This window comes from Cornus florida, unplaced genomic scaffold, assembly GCF_030987335.1.
Source record: "Cornus florida cultivar Cherokee Brave unplaced genomic scaffold, ASM3098733v1 CherokeeBrave_3.0.0_Hap2_Chr09, whole genome shotgun sequence".
Lineage (NCBI taxonomy): Eukaryota > Viridiplantae > Streptophyta > Magnoliopsida > Cornales > Cornaceae > Cornus > Cornus florida.
This window is the reverse complement of record NW_026775579.1, coordinates 92,702,133-92,724,984: the sequence shown is the minus strand read 5'-3', so window position 1 is coordinate 92,724,984 and position 22,852 is coordinate 92,702,133. Positions and strand designations below refer to the sequence as shown.

Here is a 22,852-nt window from a genome sequence, read left to right as displayed (position 1 = left end):
TCAATTCAAAAAATAATAATAATAAAAAAATCATAGTTTATAAGAAGAAAAAAATATCAAATTCCCACCAATTTCAATGTAATGAGAACGCTCAATTCTATTTATGCTTAGATCAACTTGTTTCCTTATCAACCTTCGTTTGTTTGTTTGTTTGTTTTTTTTTTTTTTTTGAGACAATTGTAAGAATATTATAAATCTGTTATTATATATTCAAATAACAACTTTGTGAGGTTTAAATTTTTAATCTTTTGTTTAGAGCAGTCACTTAGATATTGAGGAATTAATATATGTTCTAACCAATCACATGCAGTTACATAAATTTATTTTTTTTTCTGAATTATCTTTTCAAATTGATTTCATGTATATTTTTAGTGAGACTAAATTTACATAATTATAAAATCAAATAAAATAGCAAAACAAAATAAACATACCAATAGAAAATAACGTAGCAAGCACTAATATTTCATTCTCAACACAATGGTTATCTTTACTATAAAGTTAAGAAAAGAACTAAAACAAATATTGCATGCAGCAACAAGTCATATGTCTTGCATCATAATATTGGTACATTATAAAATCTTATTACAATTTGCATGTTTCATATAGTGTTTTGTGCCTTTAATTAGACTTTTATACCATAATATTGGTAGGTTTCTGTTGGTACGTTATTTTATTTTGTTTTTTAATTTTATTTCAAAATTTTATAAATTTAGTCTCACTACAAATCATACATGAAATCACTTTTGAAAAAAAAAATTGGGAAGCTTTCTTTGATATATAGAGTCGTGTGCTCCTATAAACCCAATTTTATGACAAAAGTGCCCCTTATTGAGCACATGCCAACAATATGATGTGGGTTAGTTTTGTTATTCCAGAAATACCCTTCATCCCTTCACCTGTATTCCTTTCCTTCCAACTCTTCATCTTGATATCATCTCCTCTCTCTCTCTCGAACCGTGCAATCACGCAATTACTTGATATTCGGAACTCATCTTGATACATAATTGGACACCCACACAATTACTGGATATTTGATAAAAATGAAATACTATATATGAGAGAGAAAATAAGGTATTATTGTCTATCTCGGACCGTCGCGTCCAAAGTGAATTTTGCTAAATGATCTTGGAGTTAAGAACCCAACTGACTGGGAGATTGTAGAAAATTATTGACAATGACGCGAGGCAACGTTCAACGGCATCCTACTTGGTGATGCTTTGTAATTTACCGGAGCAATATCATCAATGTTATTCTTGTAATTTACAAAATACTAATTTTAAACCTTTAAATATATTGGTATATCAAAGGGTTATTTTTGTCATTTACCACTGTGATAACGTTCTGAAGTGTAGGGTTTTTTTTGAATTCCAATGGGGGGTTTTATGCACAGATATGAAAGTAGGAGGGACCCTAATATTAGTCAAAGATTAGATTGCGGACTGTGGCATGGCAGCCACTACAATGTTGGATATGTGTGTGTGTGTGGAGAGAGAGAGAGAGAGAGAGAGAGAGAGAGAGAGAGAGAGAGCGTTTTTTTTGAATTCCAATGGGGGGTTTTATGCACAGATATGAAAGTAGGAGGGACCCTAATATTAGTCAAAGATTAGATTGCGGACTGTGGCATGGCAGCCACTAGAATGTTGGATATATGTGTGTGTGTGGAGAGAGAGAGAGAGAGAGAGAGAGAGAGCGCGCGCGCTCCTTAAGTTAGATTAGAAGAATTAAAAAAAATGTGATTATTGAGAAATTCTGTAAGCAGAAGTTTATCAAATAATGATTTTTAGTTCAATTCAACTAAAAAATTGGACAAAATATAGACAATGAATTCAATTAAATATATAAATGCTACCACAGATTTACCACCCACATAGAAATCAAACGAAAGAGGCCCTCATAGTAGTTTTAAACTTTCATCCGTTCCAAAGTCTTGTTTGGGTTGATGAAAAAAGAGAAGTGAATAAAAAAATAAAAAATAAAAAAATAAAATTTTAATTGTTCGTCGAGTTTGTATGAATTTTTGTAATATATATATATATATATATATATATATAATTTTATTATTTGAATAGTATGAGACTTACATTATTGTTTATAAAATTATCTATAAAAAAAAAAATGTTTTTTTTTAAAAAATAATTAGAAACTTAAATAATCATGAAAAGTAATATTTTTTTCAAAATTTTCTAATTCGGAGAATAGAACAAATCAAGAAATCCTATTCCTTGCTTACGAGAACAGAAAATCAAGAAAATAAAAAAGTAAAAGCACAAAACCGAGAGAGAAGCCCTAGAGTGTTTTTGCACCTTTTATGGCCACCACAGTAAAGATTTTGTATATGGTAGAATAGGGTGATCAATTTTCCCTCCAAAAACAAACCGCATTCCTCGCATCTCTCTCTATTTTCCCTCCACTTCTCCAACCCTAATTTTATTTTCTCTCTCATCTGTATCTTCCGTTCACCCAATAACACGACAATCTTCATCCACTTCGCCTCATTAGTATGTAAGACCCTTATAATTCGACTCGTGATTATTTTCAATTTTCCTGATATAGTCGGAGACGAGTATATATCTATATATATATATATATATATATATATATATTTGTATATCTATCTATGTCAATTAATTTTTTTTTTTAGAATTCGTTTCATAAAAATCAGTTTTTTGCTAGGTTTAAGTATGGATTTGACTTTCGATTGCAGGTAATTAAGTTGGGAGCACTTGGTGGTGGTGGTGATGATGAGATGAAACCGAATAAGATGAATTTAGCTGTGGATCTTAGTGAGAACGATACTCAGACCTTTGACAGTCAGTTTTCTCCAGTTTCAGTATCTGGTAAATTCTATTTATCTTTTAGTCGTATGCGGATTTATGTTAATTGTCTACTTCTAAGTTTTTATTTTTAATTTTTAATTTTTCACAGATAGAGAAAAAGACATCTTTGTTGAATTAGGATTTTGATTAGATAGAACATTTGTGTGTTTCAAGTTGGCATTTTATTATTATGGCCAGCAGCCAACAAATATTAATTCGACATCAGTGAAGAAAATAATAGAAACAAATCTTGGTTGAACTACAAGCAGGGAAATGTGGGTTTTTTTTTTTTTTTTTTTTTTTTTTTTTTGTCATTATTATTTTTTTAATCTATTGTCGTGTAGTGTGGCTGTGTTTATTTTATTACATTTGCTATTGAAATAAAGAGTAATATGTGATGGAGAGTATGGTCGGTCGATCAAGTTTCAATTTTTATGATACAGTGAGCCACACCATTACCTAATTTGACTAGATAAAGATAGAGAATGTAGTTGTGATTCCCTTTAAGAATTGCTATAGGTGTAAATCATGTGTTAATGTGTAAATATTATGATCAAGTTTGATTTTTTTTACCATGGCCACCTGACATGTATGATTTGACAAACATGAATAAGCCAGAAGAGTTAAATTTTGGTTGCATTAAGGTAGAAGAATGTTGTGCTGCTGATGCTAAATTTGAGGAATTACCGAGTCTCTAATATATTTGGTTGATTCTTATGAGAATGCAGTAACCCACATACAATTTGACAAATGCAAGGAATTTAAGAGTAAACAGTTATATGTGGGTATGATAGTTTCTATTCTCAATAGCTCAGATATAAAATTTTGAAAAATACGAAGAACTTTTGGTCATATTTGGAAGCATTAATTATGGGACGGAGCAATTACCAAGTAATTGCCCCCCTGAATTTTTAATTTTTTACTAATATACCATGTTATTTTTTTTTGTTTTTCAATGTATACCCCTAAAATATTGCTAATGCCCCCCTAAAATTATTACAAAATTTCAGTCTTGCCCCCCTTACCTAAAGTTCTACACCCGCCCCTGATTATGACATTACACATTTGTTGACAAATAAAATAGGTGAGGATTTCAAAGGTCAGGATGTTGATGAGTTACAGTTTCTACAAAAGTCTGTGCCTTTTGATGATACTATTCGACTTGAGAACACATTTGAGACCCAGGTGGTGAATCTTGGTGGTGAAACCCAAGTTTTGGATGATCCAGACTGCGTCGAGAATATGGACACCCAGTTGTTATTTGAGTGCAATGAAGGTATTGTCGATAGTGATGGTGAGGGAACTGATAGAACTGAAGTTTTGGATGATACTGATGAGGTGTCTGATGGCGACTCTTTGAAAAAATTTGGCAATCATCCAGTTGATTTGGCAAATATGCTACATGGCACTCTTTGCAAAAAAGGTGATCAGGGATTTAAAGTTGAATCAAATGCTTTAAGTAATGAGCAATGTGGTTCAGGTCAGTATTTTTAGAGTAAAGATGAGAATTTGATATTGTTCTTGCTTCTGTATATTCATGTATTATCTTCTAAAATTTTGTCATCCTACCATTTTCTGATGTCACTTCTTGGTTTACGATGAATTCCTAATGACATTTACTAACGTTCCTACGGTTTTATTTATTTATTTGGGACAAGTCATGAACGCATTCTAACTTGAAAAAGATGAATAAGCCATAGAGAATAACCCAGATATACAAATTTGACAAATACAAGGAACTTTCTGGTCATCTATTTTATGAGATTTCCCATTTTTGAAAAATGAAATAGGTGAGAGATTTGAAGGTGAGGATGTTGATGAGTTACAATTTCTACAAAGTGCTGTCCCTTTTGATGATACTGTTCCACTCGAAGATGCATCTGAGACCCAGATGATGAACCTTGGTGGTGAAACCCAAGCATTGGATGGTCCTTGTGTTGAGGACATGGGCACCCAGTTGTTAGTTGAGTGCGGTAATGAAGTTGTTGACGATAGTGATGGTGAAGCAACAACTGGAACTGAAGTTTTGGGTAATCAGGAATTATCTGATAATGACTCTGTTAAAAGAGTTCACAATGATCCAGTGGACCCAGAGAATATCCTATACACCACTCTTTGCAAACAAAATAATCGGGGATTTAAAGCAGAGTCAGATGCTTATAATGAGCTGCGCAGTTCAGGTCAGTCCAGTTTCAATAAAATATGAAATTTTATTTTGGTTCTTACTTCTAGAAGTTTATATATTCGGATTTCCCTTTCTGAGTTTTGATTACCTTGCAGATATATGTTGCGACTTTCTGTTTATTCTTAACGATGCAAATTTTGACCACTACTTCAAATATGTTTGGGCCTGTAATTGAAATTGATTTGGGAAATTTACCTTGTATGGGTAATTTTCATAATGATACATTATCCTGAATGGAGTCACTTCCGGAAATGGCAGCCATCATCATATATTATTTTTAGTGAAAGGAAAATGTTTTATAAAAATCTTTGCTGATCTACGTTTTAAAAAAATAAATAAAAAATCTTTGCTGATCCACTTAATCAGCTGTGGTGGTGAGTACACATTCTATTAATAGCTCGATTTCGGATTGGTTAGTTTGTACCTGAAAGCATAGCTCTACTCTATTTTCATATGGTTACACATTTTGGTGCTTATTATCTTTGACTTGCTACAAGTTATTACTTGCCTGTTGTGTCCAAAGTAATTCTTTTTTTCCCTGCCAGAACTCAATGTGTCTACCGCAACACCACTGGACATAGACACTGGAGGACCAAAAGCAGGTACCATTTCTAGTCTTTTGCTGTTTTGCATCATTACAATATGTATGACATTTTTTTAACAGTAATTTTATAAGAATGTTACTCATGTTGGGTTTGACTTGAATAAAGGGAAGAACGTTACTCATGTTGGGTTTGACTTGAATAAAGGGACATTATTTCCCAAGCTGATGATGATTATTCCTGATAAAACTATCTATTGTTTTCCTTATCATTATGCCTCGCTGTTGGTGTTTGTGTTCACTGCCTCAGAACTTGCAGATAAGGTGCAGTAGAATATTGAACATTCATGTGCTAGATGAAGCCACCATTATATATGTATATATTGGAAGCTGACATTATTTTAGGTTATACTGATTTTTAGTTAATATTTGATACTAAATGCACTGATGCCCCATTTTATCTTGACATGACTTGCGTTTATCTCTGATGTTAAAGGCAGTCAATTTTTTCCAGCAAATGACATGATTTTCATATTTAATTTAAATTTGGATAATTGTAGCGAGACATCAATGTAGAGCATCTTTATTTTATTATCACAAAGTATTGTTATGCTGTTATTCCTTCAAACTATGTTCTTTTATTTTTATTATTTTTGATATATATTTTTCAATGTTTCTGTCAGAGCTGATGAATTTTCATGAAATTTGTGCTGACTATCTGGCTTACCTCACTTAGAAAAGTTTTATACACTGAATCAATGGTGAAGTAATAATTTTTGCTTTTTGAGCACTTCATCATTCTTTTTTATGGGAAATAATTTAAATTGTCACCATGCTAGAACTACCTCCTTACCCAACCTCTCAAGAAATAAAGAGGACTTCTTTTACCAGAACAATTGGTTGCATTTGGCATGCCTTATTTACTTTGGATTTAGAACTGGTGAATTTAATGAAAATTTAATGCACAGTGAAGTGTGAATGTAAGGGTATGAAACTGTAATATCAATCTGGAATATTAATTATTGACTTGTTGACACAGGATCTGTTAGAAAGGGTTTTACTTCAGTTCGTGCAGCTTCTTTACGGGCCTCTGGTTTGGCAGCTCGTAGAAAGTCTTTTGAGGGAACCAATAGTGGGTCATGTTCCATTGGGAGCGAGTATCAGTCTGTAAAAGAACATATCTTTGAGGATGATGGTGTACCTAGAGATTCATTTCAATTTGGGGAACCAGTTAATCAGGAACATATTTTAGGGGACTACAATGAACAAATGATGGGATTTAGAAATGAAAACAAGTGCAGGCTGGGTAGTTCAACAGTTAGGAAACTTTTCACAGAGGATACACTTGCTGAGATCAAGGAACCTAATGGTCACATCTATAATGCCGCTGGAGGAGCAGACTTACCTCAGTTGCTTGCTTGCGATAAAGAGTTGGCAGGATTGAGCTATGTTGACTCTCAAGAACCTGGAGAGTCATCGCAAGCGAATGCACTTGATTTCGTGGACAGGTTTCTGAAGTTCAGCGTTACAGAGTTTGATCAAGAAGCTCACCATGGAAAGTCCACCGGTGATAAATCAAAGCATGTCTCTAGTGCAAAAGGAACTCAGTGTGTGGCCAGGAGAGCTAATTGTAAAAGCACAGTTAGTAGGATTTTTGATTGGGATGATAACCTTGAGGATGAAAGAGGAGGAGACTTTTTCAGCAAAATGAAGGAATCATTCTTTGATAATGGAGATCAGAGCCAGAGATCTTTTACCAAAACTCGGAAGCTCAGGCGTCCTGACTCCAAAAGAAGTGGGGCAGTTAATGAGTCCAGAGACAAGGAAGAGCTACTAGACACCCATGAAAAAATTGTTGGTATATTTCATTCAGATTCAAGGTTAGAATTTCATAATGAAAAAGGTATTGATACAACAGCAAAGCTAACTAGAACAAAAGTTCGAAAGAATCTTATCAAGGCGGCGGATGAACAGCTAAACATAGGTTCCTCAGATGCATTGGAGGCTACTGGTATTCAAACGGATATGCTAGACATGCTGAATGTAGGATTTGATACTCAAATGGCTGCTGAAGCAATGGAAGCCTTGTGCCACAGGGTGGACATTTCTGATTGTGACCGCAGTGATGCTAATCAAGGTGCCAAAAGCATGTCCAATGATTCTCTTAATGGAGGAAAAAAGAATAGAGCACATTTTAAGCATAATTTTCTTCAGAAGAAAGAGAGTTCTTCTAATTGCAGAGTTGTTGCAAGACAGCCCAAGCAAACAAATAGGATTGATGCCAAACAGAGCAAAGACTCCCCTGTTTCATCGCGCAAACATTCTCAGAAGGTCAAGAAGCCATCCGATATAGATCTGGTAAGCACCAAACTGAAGAAGGCCAAGTGTAATGCTGAAGAACTCCTTGCCACCAATAATTGCTGGGACAACAGACCTTCTGAAGTTGTTAAGAAAGGAAAGGGAAAAAAATCTCTAAAACTAAATGACATTGATGAGTCTGATAAATGTCACGTTACTGCATCATCAAGTGGGCGTATGTCAGTCAAGAAACAGGATTTGCAAGAACAACTTGGTACTTTTACACCCATAGCTTGTCGAACCAGGCAGTGCAAGAAAGCAATAACCCAGGCTGGAAATGCATCAACTGATGTTAGAGAAGGGATTAATGATCTGACTGAAGTTGCTGCCCTCAAAGGCAAAAGAAAAAGGAGTAGTAAAGGTGTTGATTCTTTTGAGGTCTTAAATGATACACAGAAATTTTTTAGATTGGGTTCCATTCTATCTGGAGAACTTGAAGATGCCAAATTGTCTGAGCACAAGCAGCCTGGGCCAAAGTTTACTGGTAAGGCTGCTGCTCTCAAAATTGATGAATTGAGCTGTCTTAGAGGAAGAAGAACTCATCGAAAGTTGTCAGGTCAGTTAAACAGAACTGCTAACCAACATGGATCATCCAAACAATGTGTTGGTAAAGAAGCTAATGCACAATCTATTGAAAGGTTAAAAAGGTCAAAAACTGATGCTATAAGCACTTGCATGGATCTAAACATAAAGAGGCAAACACGTTCATCTACTCATGCTGGTTCAGTTTTGTCTTCCTTGGACTTTCAGTCTGACCAAAGATCTTTACAACAGAGTGTAGTTAGAGGACGTTCAGGGGATGCTACCATAAATCATAATTCTGTTGATATAAATGGGAACACGATTCTGAAAGATGTAGATGGGGTTCAGGCATCTCAGCAGGTTGACAGAAAGAGTGATGCAGATAAGTCATCATCTGCTGATTGTGTTGGAGTCAATGGGAGGTTAGATACATCGCCAAGAGAGGGATGCAAACCATCTGGGTCAGAATGTGCTACTCCTGTTAATTGTAGGACACCTATAATTGAGGCATCACCTATATGTATGGGTGATGAGTATCTTAAACAGTCGTGCAGGAAGAACCTGGCAAGAGCATCCCTTATGAAAGAGCTTGATAGTTTAATTGGCAATGGATTAGAATGTACTTCTCCATTCAAAGATTCAAGGAAAAGGAGAGATATGGCTAATATTCGAGCTCTGTTCAGTCACCACTTGGATGATGATACAATCAAGCAGCAGAAAAAGGTAGTCATTTGTGTACCTTCCACACTTTTATTGATACAACAGGTTCAGACTTCAAACTATGTATTGCTGTTGATTTGTTGTCACAGATTTTGGCCCGTTTAGGAGCTTCAATAGCATCATCTATTTCCGTTGCCACACACTTTATAACAGATAAATTTGTGCGTACAAGAAATATGTTAGAAGCTATTGCTTTTGGCAAACCAGTGGTGACACATTTATGGCTTGAGAGCTGTGGACAAGCTAGCTGCTTTATTGATGAGAAAAATTACATATTGAGAGATGCCAAAAAGGAAAAGGAGTTTGGTTTTAGCTTACCAGTTTCATTGGCACGTGCATGCCAGAGTCCACTTTTACAGGTAATTACTCGATTTTGTATGTTAAATCAGTTGCAGTGCTATCTGGTTCCTTCTCAAAATAATTTTTTTGCAGGGGCAAAAAGTCTTGATCACCCCAAATACGAAGCCTGGTAAAGAGGTCCTAGCGAGTTTGGTTAAGGCAGTTCATGGTCTGGTGCGTAGTTCTCCCTGGTCTTTCCTTTACATCTATCTTTATTTATTGTGACAAAGTAATACATGTTGTTTGATTTATCTTTGATGATCTATTGATTGATATGATTTTAGGTCACTATTTATCATTGCTAAAAGTCCTTGGATGGTTTAGTTTTGGCATGAAGAAGTAGATTAGACATATTGGGATGTTTTATTCTCTCCCCTTTAAAATTAAATCTCCATGAAGCATCTTTCTTAACGACAATTTCAGAAAGTCTGTTGTAGATGCTATTGCTAGATTGATGATTGAAATATTTAATTAAGAAGCCTGTTGTACCATTAACTGTAAGCTGACTGTGTTTCAAGTTGATCAAAATATATACTATTACTGTGTACTCCTGCACTTCTGTATATTGGTCTCGCAGGTTGTGATCTCACTGCAGTGAGTAAAGTTATTAATTGATCCTCTAGTTACCTGATTCCCAAACATGCCTTGAGTTAATTCTATTTCAATGGCATATGCATCACTTTTGAAAACTGAGTGAAGTTTTTAAAGGATATAAAAGAATCAAAAGTTTTTTTTATATTGATTTTGTCAAACAGAAGCATTGAAGATTATACTGTTATTTTTGTTTGCATACCTAAATGTTCTCTATCACATTGTGAAGATGATAACTCAGTCTCAAGAGGACCTTAAGAGAAGCATGTTTGTAATAAGTTTATAGATTGCTTGCTATTTAGGTGACAATGATATGCAAGAATGGATTTTGGGAAACATATCCCTCTTTTAGCTGTTTGTACACATAAAAGGCAGGCCAATGTCAGATTAGCTTTCTCTGAACTCAGAATGCATGCATGAATTGATGATGATAAGACTTTTTTTTATGATGATAAGACTTCCATTAAGCAGATCTATTATCTTCAGTCTTGGGTGTCCATCATTAAGGTTCCAAATTCCAACTTTAAACATAAATTGTTGAAGATGAATCTAGTTTTTCTAGGTCCCTGTTTACAACTTGAGGTTGGTAAAGACTTTTGGTCTAAAGTTAATTTAATGGTGTGGTCATAACCAGGCTCTTGTTTCTGTTCTTTGTGTTAGTATTTCCAGCATGATGAGATAACTCTTTGAAGTGTGAGGTAATCCTTGAGCGACCAGAGTGCGATGTTGAGGTGAAAGTGTATTCAAGAGTCAAGAGTGGCTGCTGTCAATTTTTAGTCTGAGGCAGGGTATTTTGTCCGCTGCAGTTGTCTCTGTGGATCAACCATCTTTCTTTTTTCTTTTTCTTTTTCTTTTTTTTTTTTCCCTTGTGTATGTGTGTATGTGTGTGTGCTTGTGTTGGTTGTATATAGGGGCCTGGAGAGATAAATATGCTAATTCTCAGATTAGATTTTCTAAACACAGGTCAGACCAAGCGCAGTCTCTGAACATGAACTGGAATTTGGAGATCCAGTAAAGATCTGCCTGTAGATCTTGTCACTTAGAGCGATCCATCTGTTGTTATGCCTAGGAAGCATTCAATCTAAAAACTAATTGGAAGTATGCAACAGTATTATGTATTTTGTTACGTTTCAATGGTTTTTTTTTATCTTTTGTGCCAGTTAGGAAGAGTGACATAGTCCACATTGAGAATTATACTAGGGGAAGAGGAGGACCAAAGTTAACATGGGTAGAGTTAGTAAAGAAGGATATGATTGCATGTGGTTTGACCAAGGCTGTGGCCTTAGAAAGAGCGGAATGGAAACATAGGATTCATGTAGCCGACACAAAGTAGTTGGGAAAAGGCTTCTTGTTGTAGCTTAGGAGTTGTGAAACAATTCCTATTGCCCACAGATGACAGATTCTAAAGCTGCCCTGGGAGTTTTCTTAATTTAGGTAACTTCTCTGGGTTGGCTAAGATTGAATTTGTAAATCTAGAATTGAATTTTAACCTCGACTTAAATGCACTCTGTGTGAGAAGACTTCTCCCTAACTAAAATTCGGACTAATAAAAAAAAAAAATTCTTTGTAAGTGATCACTGTGCACTAACTGCACTTAATGGAGAAATCACTAATAATTTGTAATTTTAAGCGGTTAAGATATCTGGATGGTTCTAATTCTTATTTTCTTATATGATGTTCATTTTTTTCCTTTGGGCCAATACACAATACCAGACCCCAACCTTCATTACCCAATGTGTTGGATGAGAACCAACAAGATTGGACTAACTAATACTCTTTGGGAGTCTTGAACTCCTAACATCTTTCTTAGCAATCACACCCTACCATAGACTAGCAGGTTATTGGAGTTGCATATGTTCTCTAAAGATTTTCTATTGAGGTATGGAGTGGGATAGAGATTGGGGTTCAATTTAGAAAGCCATTACCTGGTGGTGGTTCCACCTATGCACAGGGAGTAGGAAGGGAATAAACTAGAGAGAGTTACCTCTGACATTAATGACTTTTTTTTTTTCACAAAGTTCTAACTGTTTGCTCTTAGACTCGAACATGTGTCCTCACACTTGGCATTCCAATCTTTGACCGCTAGTTAGTATGTTGGTGTCCAGTCTTTCTTTAGATTTTCTTCTTTTCCAAATTTTGCTGCTGACAATTGCCACATGGTTTCTATTTCTCTATATGAATTCCTGAATCCTGACTCAATTAGCTTCTACGGATCTTTCAATTCCTTGAATTAATTCTCAGTCCAGTTGAAATGGTTCTCAGGCAGTGGAGAGAATTGGCAGATCTGCACTGAAGGATGATAGAATTCCAGATGATTTGTTGGTTCTATCTTGTGAAGAAGATTATGCAGTTTGTGTGCCATTCCTCGAGAAAGGTTAAGAATAAGTTTACATTTTTCATCTGTATCAATTAATAGAATAAACGAATCTTATTAGATTTGCAACATTACTTTTATATCTGCAGGAGCAGCCGTTTACAGTTCAGAGCTGCTACTGAATGGAATAGTTACTCAGAAGCTGGAGTTTCAAAGGTTGGTTTTCTGTAGCAATGAATGCATAGAATTCATGTGAAAATCAGTGGGAGATAACTGTGCCATCATTTTTATTATAAGTGCGTTCTTAGGGCTATGAAAATGCTTAGGAAGATGATTGAGCTATTCACTGTTTCGTGAATACAATTCTTGAGGCTGATCTTAGCAATGCATTGATCTCTCTTAAAAAAAAAAAATTCTGTAATTTTTCTTTGCCACTGATAACAGAATGAACTGACATACAAAAATCATCTATTTCTAGGATCATTCCTAGGTTCATGGTGAATGGTGCCCCTAGGCACCATATTTCCACTACATAAAAGGCGAAGATTGAGCTGCATATCTCTCGTGGTGAAAAAATAAAATAAAATTTGTTCTGGCTTTTCTAATGTTCTTGCACGCATATCTTTGATGGCAGACATCGTCTCTTTGTGGATCATTTCAAGAGAACGCGATCAACCATATGGCTAAAGAAGGACAGTAATCAGTCTATTCCGGTGACTAAACGTAAATAAGATATTGTTATTATTTCCCCTTCATGCGTTCTCTGTTCAGCTTTAGGCTTCTGGAGATGTGTTTAAATTATGTCTTAGTTTTTTGTAACAAAGTTTTTTTTTTAATTTTTTTTTTCTTGTAAAGAACAATCCAATGTACATATTTTTCTTTTTTACTCATGATTTGTTGCTTGGATATGCAAAAGATAGTCTGGGCGTCTTGTTTATTATGATCATTTCTTTTTTCAGACGACCGTACTAGTGACATATAAAGAAAAATCTCATGCATTCAACTTTTTATGGCTATAGATATAAATTGAAGTGTTTTCTACAAAGATTCTCTTGTAATTTTTTGTTAGCAATAATTGGACTTGCATGTCGAAATTTTGCTGCCACAACTCCCGCTTTAAAACCACTACCTCCACCATTGATTATAGGACAGCCACTGAGTTCGATCTGATTTTCTATGTAAGTTCAACTATAATTAATTTAATTTTTTTGTGTTGAATGATAGCGATTGCTATAATAATATGATTAAAAGGAAGAAAGACGCAAGTTAGAACTGGTAAGGTTTGCACTCTCTCTCTCTATTAATTTTTTTCTTTTTTTCAAAGTTACTCATCACGTTTTTCGGAGAATTATAAAGGATAGGCACCAGTAACGTTGATATATTACACACCATTTGTGAATCTCATTATTAATTTAGATCGAGTGAAAATCTTTGAAATTTTTATATAATGAAATATAATTCACACGAATTTAAGTTTTTTGCATTGTACCATGCGGTTCAACTATTTATGTATTTGTTAAGTATCAATTTTATATGCAAAACAAAATCTTCTTCCATTTATACGCGTACAACGGAATATATGAGCCAAACTGGAAGTTTGATTCTTTCTTGCCCTATTAAACAAACACACCAAGTACCAATTTATCCCACTAAGTTCATTCCAAATTTCGTAAATGCTTCCAAGGAGAGAAGCTCATGTCACATGCCATTAAGGAGAACTAATTACATTTATTTTGGATCATGGCACTAGGAGAAATGTTACAGAGATTACAACAGTGCCCTTCAAAGTGAAAATGAGTAACTCAAAGCTCCTTGTGACATACCCTCTAGTATATCTAGCTTTCATTTTTGTTTTTGGAAATCATTGTTTCTAGGAACTAACATTTACACCAATGTAATCAATATATATATATATAACCTGCATGAATGCAGCAGACCTTGTTGCTCTCCAGATTCTGGTCATACTGGGGGAGAGTTTTGGGAAACCCTAACTCGCCAAGCAAAATATTGAATATAGAAGGAGTTGAGACTCATTGCTATTCCAAAGCCCAAAATTGAGGATAGCATTATTGCATAAACCGCCTTCAAACGAAGCTGCATTGAGAAGTCAGCTATCATAAGGCTTCATACTTTAGCCACCATTAAAACAAGAATCCAATGTTGAAACGCAACATAATATATTCAAGATTATTAGCTAACGACTAACATGCACGCATTAATTTTATGCTGATTGGAGATTAATTGTTTCAAGAAGATAATGATTAGAGCAACACTAGTGAACAACCCCCCATCTCAATAACAAAGCGATTCAGGAAAATAAGGCAGGCAGAATTCGATTGCTATAATAATATTTCCCAAGTAGCTAGGCATTCATAGCTCAACATAACTTTGAACTGTGGTTTCGTACCATCTGAACATTATTTTTTTATCCTGCTAGTATGAAGATAAATAACTATATAGAGTCCCAAATTCAATTGAGTCGGCCTCTATGTACATCAATGGTTGAAATTGAATTACATATGATGCGGTAAAATTGTAGTGGAAGTGATGCGTATATGATGCACGTGGTCATAATCCATGTAGGAATAAATCCGAAATAAGTAAAGGAGACACAGAGAAATGTGGGAATAAATGAAGTGGAGGGGAGTCGGGTTTGCAGCAAGTGACATGGCAGATTTCAATTTATTTAGGATTACTAATCTAGTCTTTTATCTTCTTTATCTAGGAATTAAAAAATAAATAAAAAAATCGTTACTTTTGAGACAATGCTCCTTTTTCAGGTGTCTTACGGTTGGCGCCGGAGGTTTTTTCCCTTGGAAGTCTATTTGGCGATCCAAGACTCCCCTCAAGGTGGCCTTCTTTGCTTGGACTTCTATCTTGGGTAAGATTTTAACCCAGGACAATTTGAAGAGGAGGAATAAGGTGGTGGTTAATAAATGTTATTTGTGCTTGCATTATTAGGAGACCGTTGATCACCTTTTGCTTCATTGTAGCTTGGCTAGGGGCTGTTGGGATTTGATGATTGGGTTGTTTGGGATCCCGTGGGTTATGCCTGGATCCTCTAGAGGGTTGATTGAGGCCTGGAGAGGATTTTATGTGGGGGCTCTCATTCTGAATGCTTGAAGGGCAACGCCTCTTTGTATTTGGTGGTGCATTTGGCTTGAGAGAAATTGGAGATATTTCGATGGAAAGGAAAAGCCTATCTCTATGGTTAAGTTCTCTATTATTTCCACTCTTTTTTGTTGGGTTTCAGGGAGAGATTTTAGATCTGTTGAGGAGTTGGTTGTTTTTTTGGCCTCTCTGAAGGTTTGAGGCGCCTTTGGCCTTGTTTTGTCCTTGGGATTCGCTCCCCTTTTGAGCGATTTTTTTAATAAAATTTATTTATCAAAAAAAAAAAAGTTTTAATATTAGGAATTCAACGCTTTTTATACCCACCACCCAGTTTCCCATTTAAATTCCTCCCCCATGAGTTACTAGAACTTACCTATGTACACATTCACAGCAGCCATTTGAGTATTAGTGAAATCATGTTTGGTAACATTATTCATAATTCTTCAATGGAAAGATAAAGAAGCAGAAGCCCTCCACCACCGTCCAACCATCCCAAAAGAAAAGAGAAAGAAAAAAATAAAATAAAATTCATGAACAGCCGTGAACAAAGTTAAGCATATATTGTTGATTAAATACCACCTATCAGAAGTATCACTCACCATAGAATAGAATAAGTGGAGAATTATGGCCACAAGGGCAAACTCAAGAGCTGCATATGTCCATATATACTCTTTGATTGCTGCATGTGAAACAAGCAACTCTAAGACAGTCATGCCCCCTATATAAAAAAGTTAAAATTTTGGAGGCGCAAGTATGTGTACCTAGGATGACCGCAAAAATAGATGCCAAAACGCCAAGCGTGAAAGAGAACGGAGCAGCAATTATGATTGCTTGGGTTTTCATGTCACGAATCTACAAAAGGAAGGTGTAAATTTGGCACTGCCGTGTCCGATATCAATGTATAAACATGTAAATTAAAATTCTGAATTGGTACTATTTCTGTCACCTCTACTCAAAAGTATATGAATTCTGAATTAGCCTATGAAGCATAGATATGGATGTGGGAATCAGGGGCGGAGCCCTCCGCCCCTGGTGGGAATATGGGATACAAATACAAGAAGTTATGGATGGATGCATCAATATGACATAAAAAAAAATGATGTGGATGCAACTAGCATGGCAGTACAGATGTATGTATGTAACTACATATGTATATTGTACATATAAAAATTTGAAAGTAATTGTTTGTCACGTTATTTACAAATATTGCAACAAACCCTCATTTTTTACCAGTCTATCAAATGTTTGATGTGCCTAAAATCCCATAAGAAAAATGAAACTTATGTTGCATGGACGTACTTGGACCAAACTGACATGATTTACCCTAATTATATCTCAATTCTTCTTGTCTACGAAAAACAATCCACCATTTGAACTCTGTTTTATTGTTTTTCTTAACAACTATACTTTATTTTTTGTTGAGTTTATCACAATTATACCTTATAGCATGATGATATACTAGAAACGCCAAATCTCTTTTTCGGACATATGAACTTTTTAAATAGTGGATCCGTGTTTGAAATTAAAAACTTTATTTTCAGGTTATAAAATTCTTAGAAAGACGCGTATTCACAAATATCCAAGTATCAATGTCCAATACAAACAATATATCCTATAGTTTCCTTCTAGAAGAATCCATGCTTCATAGCCGCTCACATTCTGATATTTTTATGTCCCTAATCATATCAAAATGGCTACTAGATCATGATAATGGAAGCACAGTGAAATAGCCATTTAAGTGATCACTAGGATGCTCATGCAACTTTTTGATCCAAGCAAACTGAAGTGCTCTTAGCTGAACAGTTGAACTAAGGTGGTCCTGATTCTACATCCTTTGTATTACTCCATGGAGGATCTTATGAGAAGACTTGCCCACTATGACGCATCAAAGAAGCTGACGCTTGGTCATGTGGGGTCTGAGCTCTGATTGGTTGTCTGAGACAGCCGCTTTGAAACATACCAAAGATCAGAGTCATTTGTGTGTTAGTAAAAATGGATTTGAAAGTGAAGCAAGATGGGTACTAATTAGTGAAAAATGACAAAGACAGCTTGAACAAATATTTTTGGAGCTATTGTTTTTTTGCATGTATGATAGTAAGTGTTAGAGATTCTTGTCCCATATCGGATCCAGATGGGGAGAGACTTGGGCATATATGAGAGAGTAGGCAGCACCACCCAACAACTTAAGCTTTTAGGTCGGTTGGCAAGTGCCCGACCCGTTACAATTGGTATCAACGATCGATCCGGTGACACGCTAAACGCTTGGTTGGGAGGTGCCCGGGTCAGCCCTGGGTAAGCAGGGTGGTTCGACCACAACGAGGGTGTGATTCTTGTCCCACATCGGATCTGGACGAGGAGGGACTTGGGCATATATACCGTGAGCCACTGTATTAGAATGGTAAGCTGGTGCACAAAAGAAGTATAATATCAGAACCCACCCACCAACTCTGGCCTTCTACAACTCTTTAACTCTGATCTTGAGATGGCTGGATACATTTTCTGATGCATTTTTCTATACTAAATTCAATTTCTATTTCTTATTAAGAAAAGAGATAAAATACAAGATTTATCCTATAAAAGATATCAATCTAAATATATTGATGTTGTTTCTGCCAGATAGCTTACCAGTAGCTGCTCAAGGAAGAAAAAATAGCATATTGTGCTAATTAAAACAAGCACCACAAAGTCTTGCCAGGCACTGCATAAATTATGAAAAAAGAAAATTAATCAGAATTAGTTAAAACCACCACAGGAAGAAACAACAAAGAGAGCGAACCCATGAACACTTTTAATTGAAAGTTAGTATATCAATTAAAAGATTTGATTTGGACTTCCTTAATTCACTGTGTCAGCAAGGATTTAGTTGTACATTCCGATAGTGATTTGCTCAAGGGTGACATTGAGTTAAAGCCGATGTCATGCAGATGAGTCATAATGAATTAAGAACATCAGCTTAGGCTGAAAGATAGTTGATCAGATAAGTTAACTGGTCTAGCAACATTGAAAACCAAATTACTTCGATGAAACTTTCAACCATAATTCACTCCACCTTTTTTTTAACAAGTGACCATAATTCACTCACCTTACTGATCGCGAATTCAAAATCTGTTGATTGCGCTCCTGCCTGTTATCTCTTTGAGTGGAACTCGACAAACGAAGCAATGTCACTGGTAAGTTCAAAACCTCTTTCCCACAGACCTCGCAAATCTTGTTTCCTCTTTGGCTAAACCACTTAATTGCACATGCTTCATGTATAAGTCTGAGAGCACCTTTGCAACTACATTCCATCTTGAGTGTATTTTCTTCTTCACAAGCTTCGTAACAGATCCTGCATATTGCTTCCTCTTCAGGAATCTCTTCATCATCATCTTCCGTTGGAGCAGGAGTTATTTGATCTGATTCTTCACAAAGCAGAGTAGTACAAAGAATAACGGTAAACAAGAGACTATTAGACATAAACAGTTAAAACATCAATCACAAATTATTTTACCAATTTCTGATACACAGTCTGAATATAACCCGACCTTCAATGGATAACATCTGAATTGTGATTCTAGATCAGTTACACTGCCACATGTATTTGACTTTGTGACTTGAAAACATGTATAGTTTTTTTTTACAAAAAAAAAAAAAAAATGCTATCATAGTTATTTCTAAGTCTTTAAACTATTTGCACTGAAAAAAGTTAGAACCATTGAACAAACACTGGAAAACTCAATCTACTTGGACTCTTGGAGCATTTCTATATAAATAATAATAATAATAAATAAAGAGTAAGCAAATCTATAAAATAAAAGGAAAAGAAGAAGAAGTAAAATTGCCTGTATTTCAACAATATAGATTTTAAGATGGTGCAACTTAGACAAATCATATACTGATGGAAAGATTTTCCACTGCGTTACGAGTCAATAAAAGCAACCCAAAGAAGGAAATTTTTTTTTTTTTTTTTTTTTTTCCCCGATATGTAAGCTGCAGAAGGAATTCAAATAGAGAATATATGTGAAAACTACATACCATCATTAGGATCTGTACTTTGAACAGGCTCTTTACGTGTAGCAAAAGACACCGATCTTACAATAACAATATTTCTCCCAGGAATAGAGAGGGACCTCGAAACGGTAGCTTGAACAGCCCCTATCTGTAAGAAATTAACCACAACTATTTAACTTGACAAGGTTCTAGACCATTGATAGAAAATATGCTTCTAAATTAAGGCATTTCAAAATTTGAAGTTTCCCTGTGGTAAGATAATGATCATATAAAAAGAGAAGAGCCTTCTAACATTAAGTAAAAAATGCCCAAATCAGTAACCTGCTGATCCCAAATAATTAACAGTAACTGGAAAGTACCTCTCTTTTTTTCTTTAACTCCATCTGGACTCAACACCTTATCCCAACTAAGTTTGGCTAATTAAACCTTGCTTCACCATTCTTCTACATCTAATGCCATAACCTCAATCTTTCCTTACTATCTCAATCCAAGTTCTTTTACTCCTTTGTCCTTTCTTGATGCCCCACAATAAATGTCCACTTTGAAAAGTTAACTTACAATGTCTTACAAATTTAAAATATTAAACTATTAAACTTCTACAGTCGATGTGAAAGAAAGGTTAATTTTGAAAATTTACCCTTTCCAATGAAGTGTGAATGAAATAAATGCTTATCATATTAAATTTGAGGAAGATTCTACCAGACTACCACTTTTTAGGATAGAAGGAGATTTTTTTTTTTTTTTAAGCTTCCTGGGAAGTTCAATGAGATAAAGTACCTTCCACGCCCTTCAACAGAAAGATTCCATTTGTTTCAATGGATAAAATTTTAAAACTGTGATACATGATGCTATTTTTCTATTTCACTCTTTATAAGGTCATAGCCGCAATCAAACCACATGTTATTATCACATACATATATAATATCAGGATTATGAGAAATCCTTTTTTTTTCTTTTTTTCTTTTTTTTCAGTTTTGAAGCAGAACATTATATATTTTTGCTAGAATTGCAGTTTACTTGTAGCCAGGCATGACCACAGTGCTAATCCATTAAAATGATTTATTGAGATCAGCTTCCATGTAAAACCCAATATTAGAAAGAGTAAATAAAATAATTTTTTGAGTTCATAATCCAGGTGCAATACAAGTGAGATTAACTTACATGTGACTTCTGCCTTTCACCATATGTCCTTGCTGAAGCAGGCGTGGTAGCTGAAGGGGACAATTTTGAGGCAGGCGACACTGGAAGAGAAGTACATCTTTTCCAAGCGGACACTAAATTGGCCAAAACTGGGCTTTCGGGATCCGAATTGAGGAGAGAGGTTTTCTCACCGTCAGGTGCAGTAACTTTCTTCTTGAAGCTTAAAGCCCGAAGAAAGCCTCCTGATGAAGACCCACCTTGAGAGTGGAGTAATCCCTTTCCACTACGGCTACTGCCAAAGCCTGAGGGCCTAGGAGGTATTTGAAGGGAGAGATCTGAGCACCTCACTCTTGGTTCTGAATTTACAACTTCATTTGTGGGACTGCTTTCCAGATTAGCCTGCATGCAATTAACATTTCAACAACTCTTAAGCCATTCAGTTTTTGAGCTTTCCAGAAATATATTATCTACATTGAAGTGTATCGCAGACAGGTTAGATCAATGCATCAAAACCATATTGCAAACTTGCATGCTTATTCCAGGTCAAATAATAGTTTATATCCCGCAAGGTGAGAATCAAGATCAAAGAGCTCTACGGATTAAACATGTTCTATATATTACTAAATGATATCATAAGAAATTATTTCTACAAAAATATACCTTTTCACACTGTTTGCTAAAGGATGGATGCCATAGAAATTTTGAATCCCAACTTAGTATCTAGATCACTTGTGAACTATAAGAAATGATACACAAATACTGAGAGTAACAACTTGCATTCAGACATTCCTAAAAGTCATGAACATGGCACACAAGTTCCTATTTTTTCATATTTAAATTCCAGCTGCAAATTTAAAGATGCGACGCTTCAGTGGCATCCAATTTTTCAAGTACCCCATTTGGATAATCTCTTCCATTCAAACATTCCTAAAAATCATGAGAATTGGTCACTAGTTCCTATTTCTCTATATTTAATCAAGATATGCCACTTTTAAAGCCGTAACAAGTCAATTGCATCAAAAATTGCAACAACCCTATAATTTGTACCCAGAAATTATTAATAATTGTCAAGAATCAACTTTGGTTTCGCACAAAATCATTAAAAGATGGATTTTGAAACCATAATTCTTCACATAATTAAAATATTTAGTCCTAAACTTAAGCATACACAATTTCTTCTTAATTTTCTAAAAATATGGTTACTAGACAAATTCAGCTGAAATAGAAGCAGAGAACACGTTTAAGCCCCCAAGAACTCAACAGTGTCAGGTAATTTGCCGAAACTAAACGAAATACAACAAAATTAAAAAAGGGCACTTAGACATCTGACCACTCTTTATGGGTAAAATGATCTAAAGTAGCATTTCTGGGTAACAAAACACAACTACCATAACAAGACTTGCGTATACTTACTCAAAGACACACACACACACACACACACATATATATAAGAGAGAGAGGAACCTTTGTTGGATCATCTGCAACTGAGATAGTGACTGGATGGGTTGCTTGCATTGTTTCTCGTTCTTCCTACTTAGGCTCGAGAATAAGAAATGAATGAATAATTTATGTTATATTGTAACAGAGAAGATCAAGATCTAGAAAAGAAAGATTATTAATTCTGAAACTGATAGAAACTGTGATTCTAAAAATATATATATATATATATAAAGATATTTGTTGAAGAAGAAGGGTCAGGATTAGGAGAGAGAAGAGTAAGGTGGACTATGGTCGCGTCTGCTTGGAAGATGGCCATAAAGTTAAGTCGCGTGGGACCTACTCCAAGTCTCCAACTAGCAATTTCGTCTTCTTGTCCATTACAATATGCAAGGTGAAATGTTTTACCCAATTACAACTCATTATTTATTTATTTATTATTATGTTTTTTTTTTAACGAAAGTACTAAAAATACTCCTGAATTACACACTTTATATAAAAGTGTGCAAATACCCGTGAAATTCACTGGATCAGTTTTTCGGCATTTGTTGATTTGAAATAACTAAAACAATATTAATTATTAAATTATATCAAAGAGGAAAAAAAATCCTAATTATGAAATACCAATTTACCCCCACTAATTCGACTGCCAACTCATCAACTGATTCAGATACAGAGTGAAGATGGTCCCAACAGTGTTACCACCAAGAGTCAAAGTCAAGCCACGATGATAGATATAGTATGCTCAACATAGAAGTTGCAGAGAAGCTGTTCACATTAAAAAATTG

General features: G+C 35.1%; 2 protein-coding genes across 8 annotated transcripts; one reads left to right on the top strand and one right to left on the bottom strand.

Annotated features, from left to right (window-relative positions):
• Nucleotides 1-2,225: 2,225 nt before the first annotated feature.
• On the top strand, nt 2,226-13,346 carry LOC132275227 (uncharacterized). 3 transcript variants are annotated; one of them, XM_059776665.1, is made up of 11 exons: nt 2,226-2,502; nt 2,705-2,837; nt 3,901-4,296; nt 4,607-4,996; nt 5,547-5,603; nt 6,582-9,145; nt 9,232-9,501; nt 9,575-9,655; nt 12,335-12,446; nt 12,536-12,602; nt 12,865-13,014. In XM_059776665.1, exons 2-11 carry the CDS (start codon nt 2,747-2,749, stop codon nt 12,920-12,922), a joined length of 4,086 nt encoding a protein of 1,361 aa, XP_059632648.1. In that variant the 5' UTR covers nt 2,226-2,502; nt 2,705-2,746; the 3' UTR covers nt 12,923-13,014. The 3 variants fall into 3 exon arrangements, with proteins under 3 accessions (XP_059632648.1, XP_059632647.1, XP_059632646.1); XM_059776664.1 differs by lacking the exon at nt 12,865-13,014 and adding an exon at nt 13,021-13,346 and having other exon boundaries at nt 2,227-2,498; XM_059776663.1 differs by lacking the exon at nt 12,865-13,014 and adding an exon at nt 13,021-13,346 and having other exon boundaries at nt 2,227-2,502.
• A 672-nt stretch (nt 13,347-14,018) lies between these two features.
• LOC132275229 (uncharacterized) lies at nt 14,019-22,345 on the bottom strand. Of its 5 annotated transcripts, none has more exons than XM_059776669.1 (8): nt 22,092-22,333; nt 20,649-21,026; nt 19,512-19,635; nt 18,580-18,892; nt 18,123-18,195; nt 16,259-16,349; nt 16,097-16,176; nt 14,019-14,480 (listed from the first exon to the last, which is right to left on the bottom strand). In XM_059776669.1, the coding sequence occupies exons 1-8, from the start codon at nt 22,140-22,142 to the stop codon at nt 14,346-14,348; spliced, it is 1,245 nt and encodes a 414-aa protein (XP_059632652.1). In that variant the 5' UTR covers nt 22,143-22,333; the 3' UTR covers nt 14,019-14,345. The 5 variants fall into 5 exon arrangements, with proteins under 5 accessions (XP_059632652.1, XP_059632651.1, XP_059632653.1 ...); XM_059776668.1 differs by having other exon boundaries at nt 18,580-18,898; nt 22,092-22,331; XM_059776670.1 differs by lacking the exons at nt 16,097-16,176; nt 16,259-16,349 and having other exon boundaries at nt 18,580-18,898; nt 22,092-22,336.
• Nucleotides 22,346-22,852: the final 507 nt, after the last annotated feature.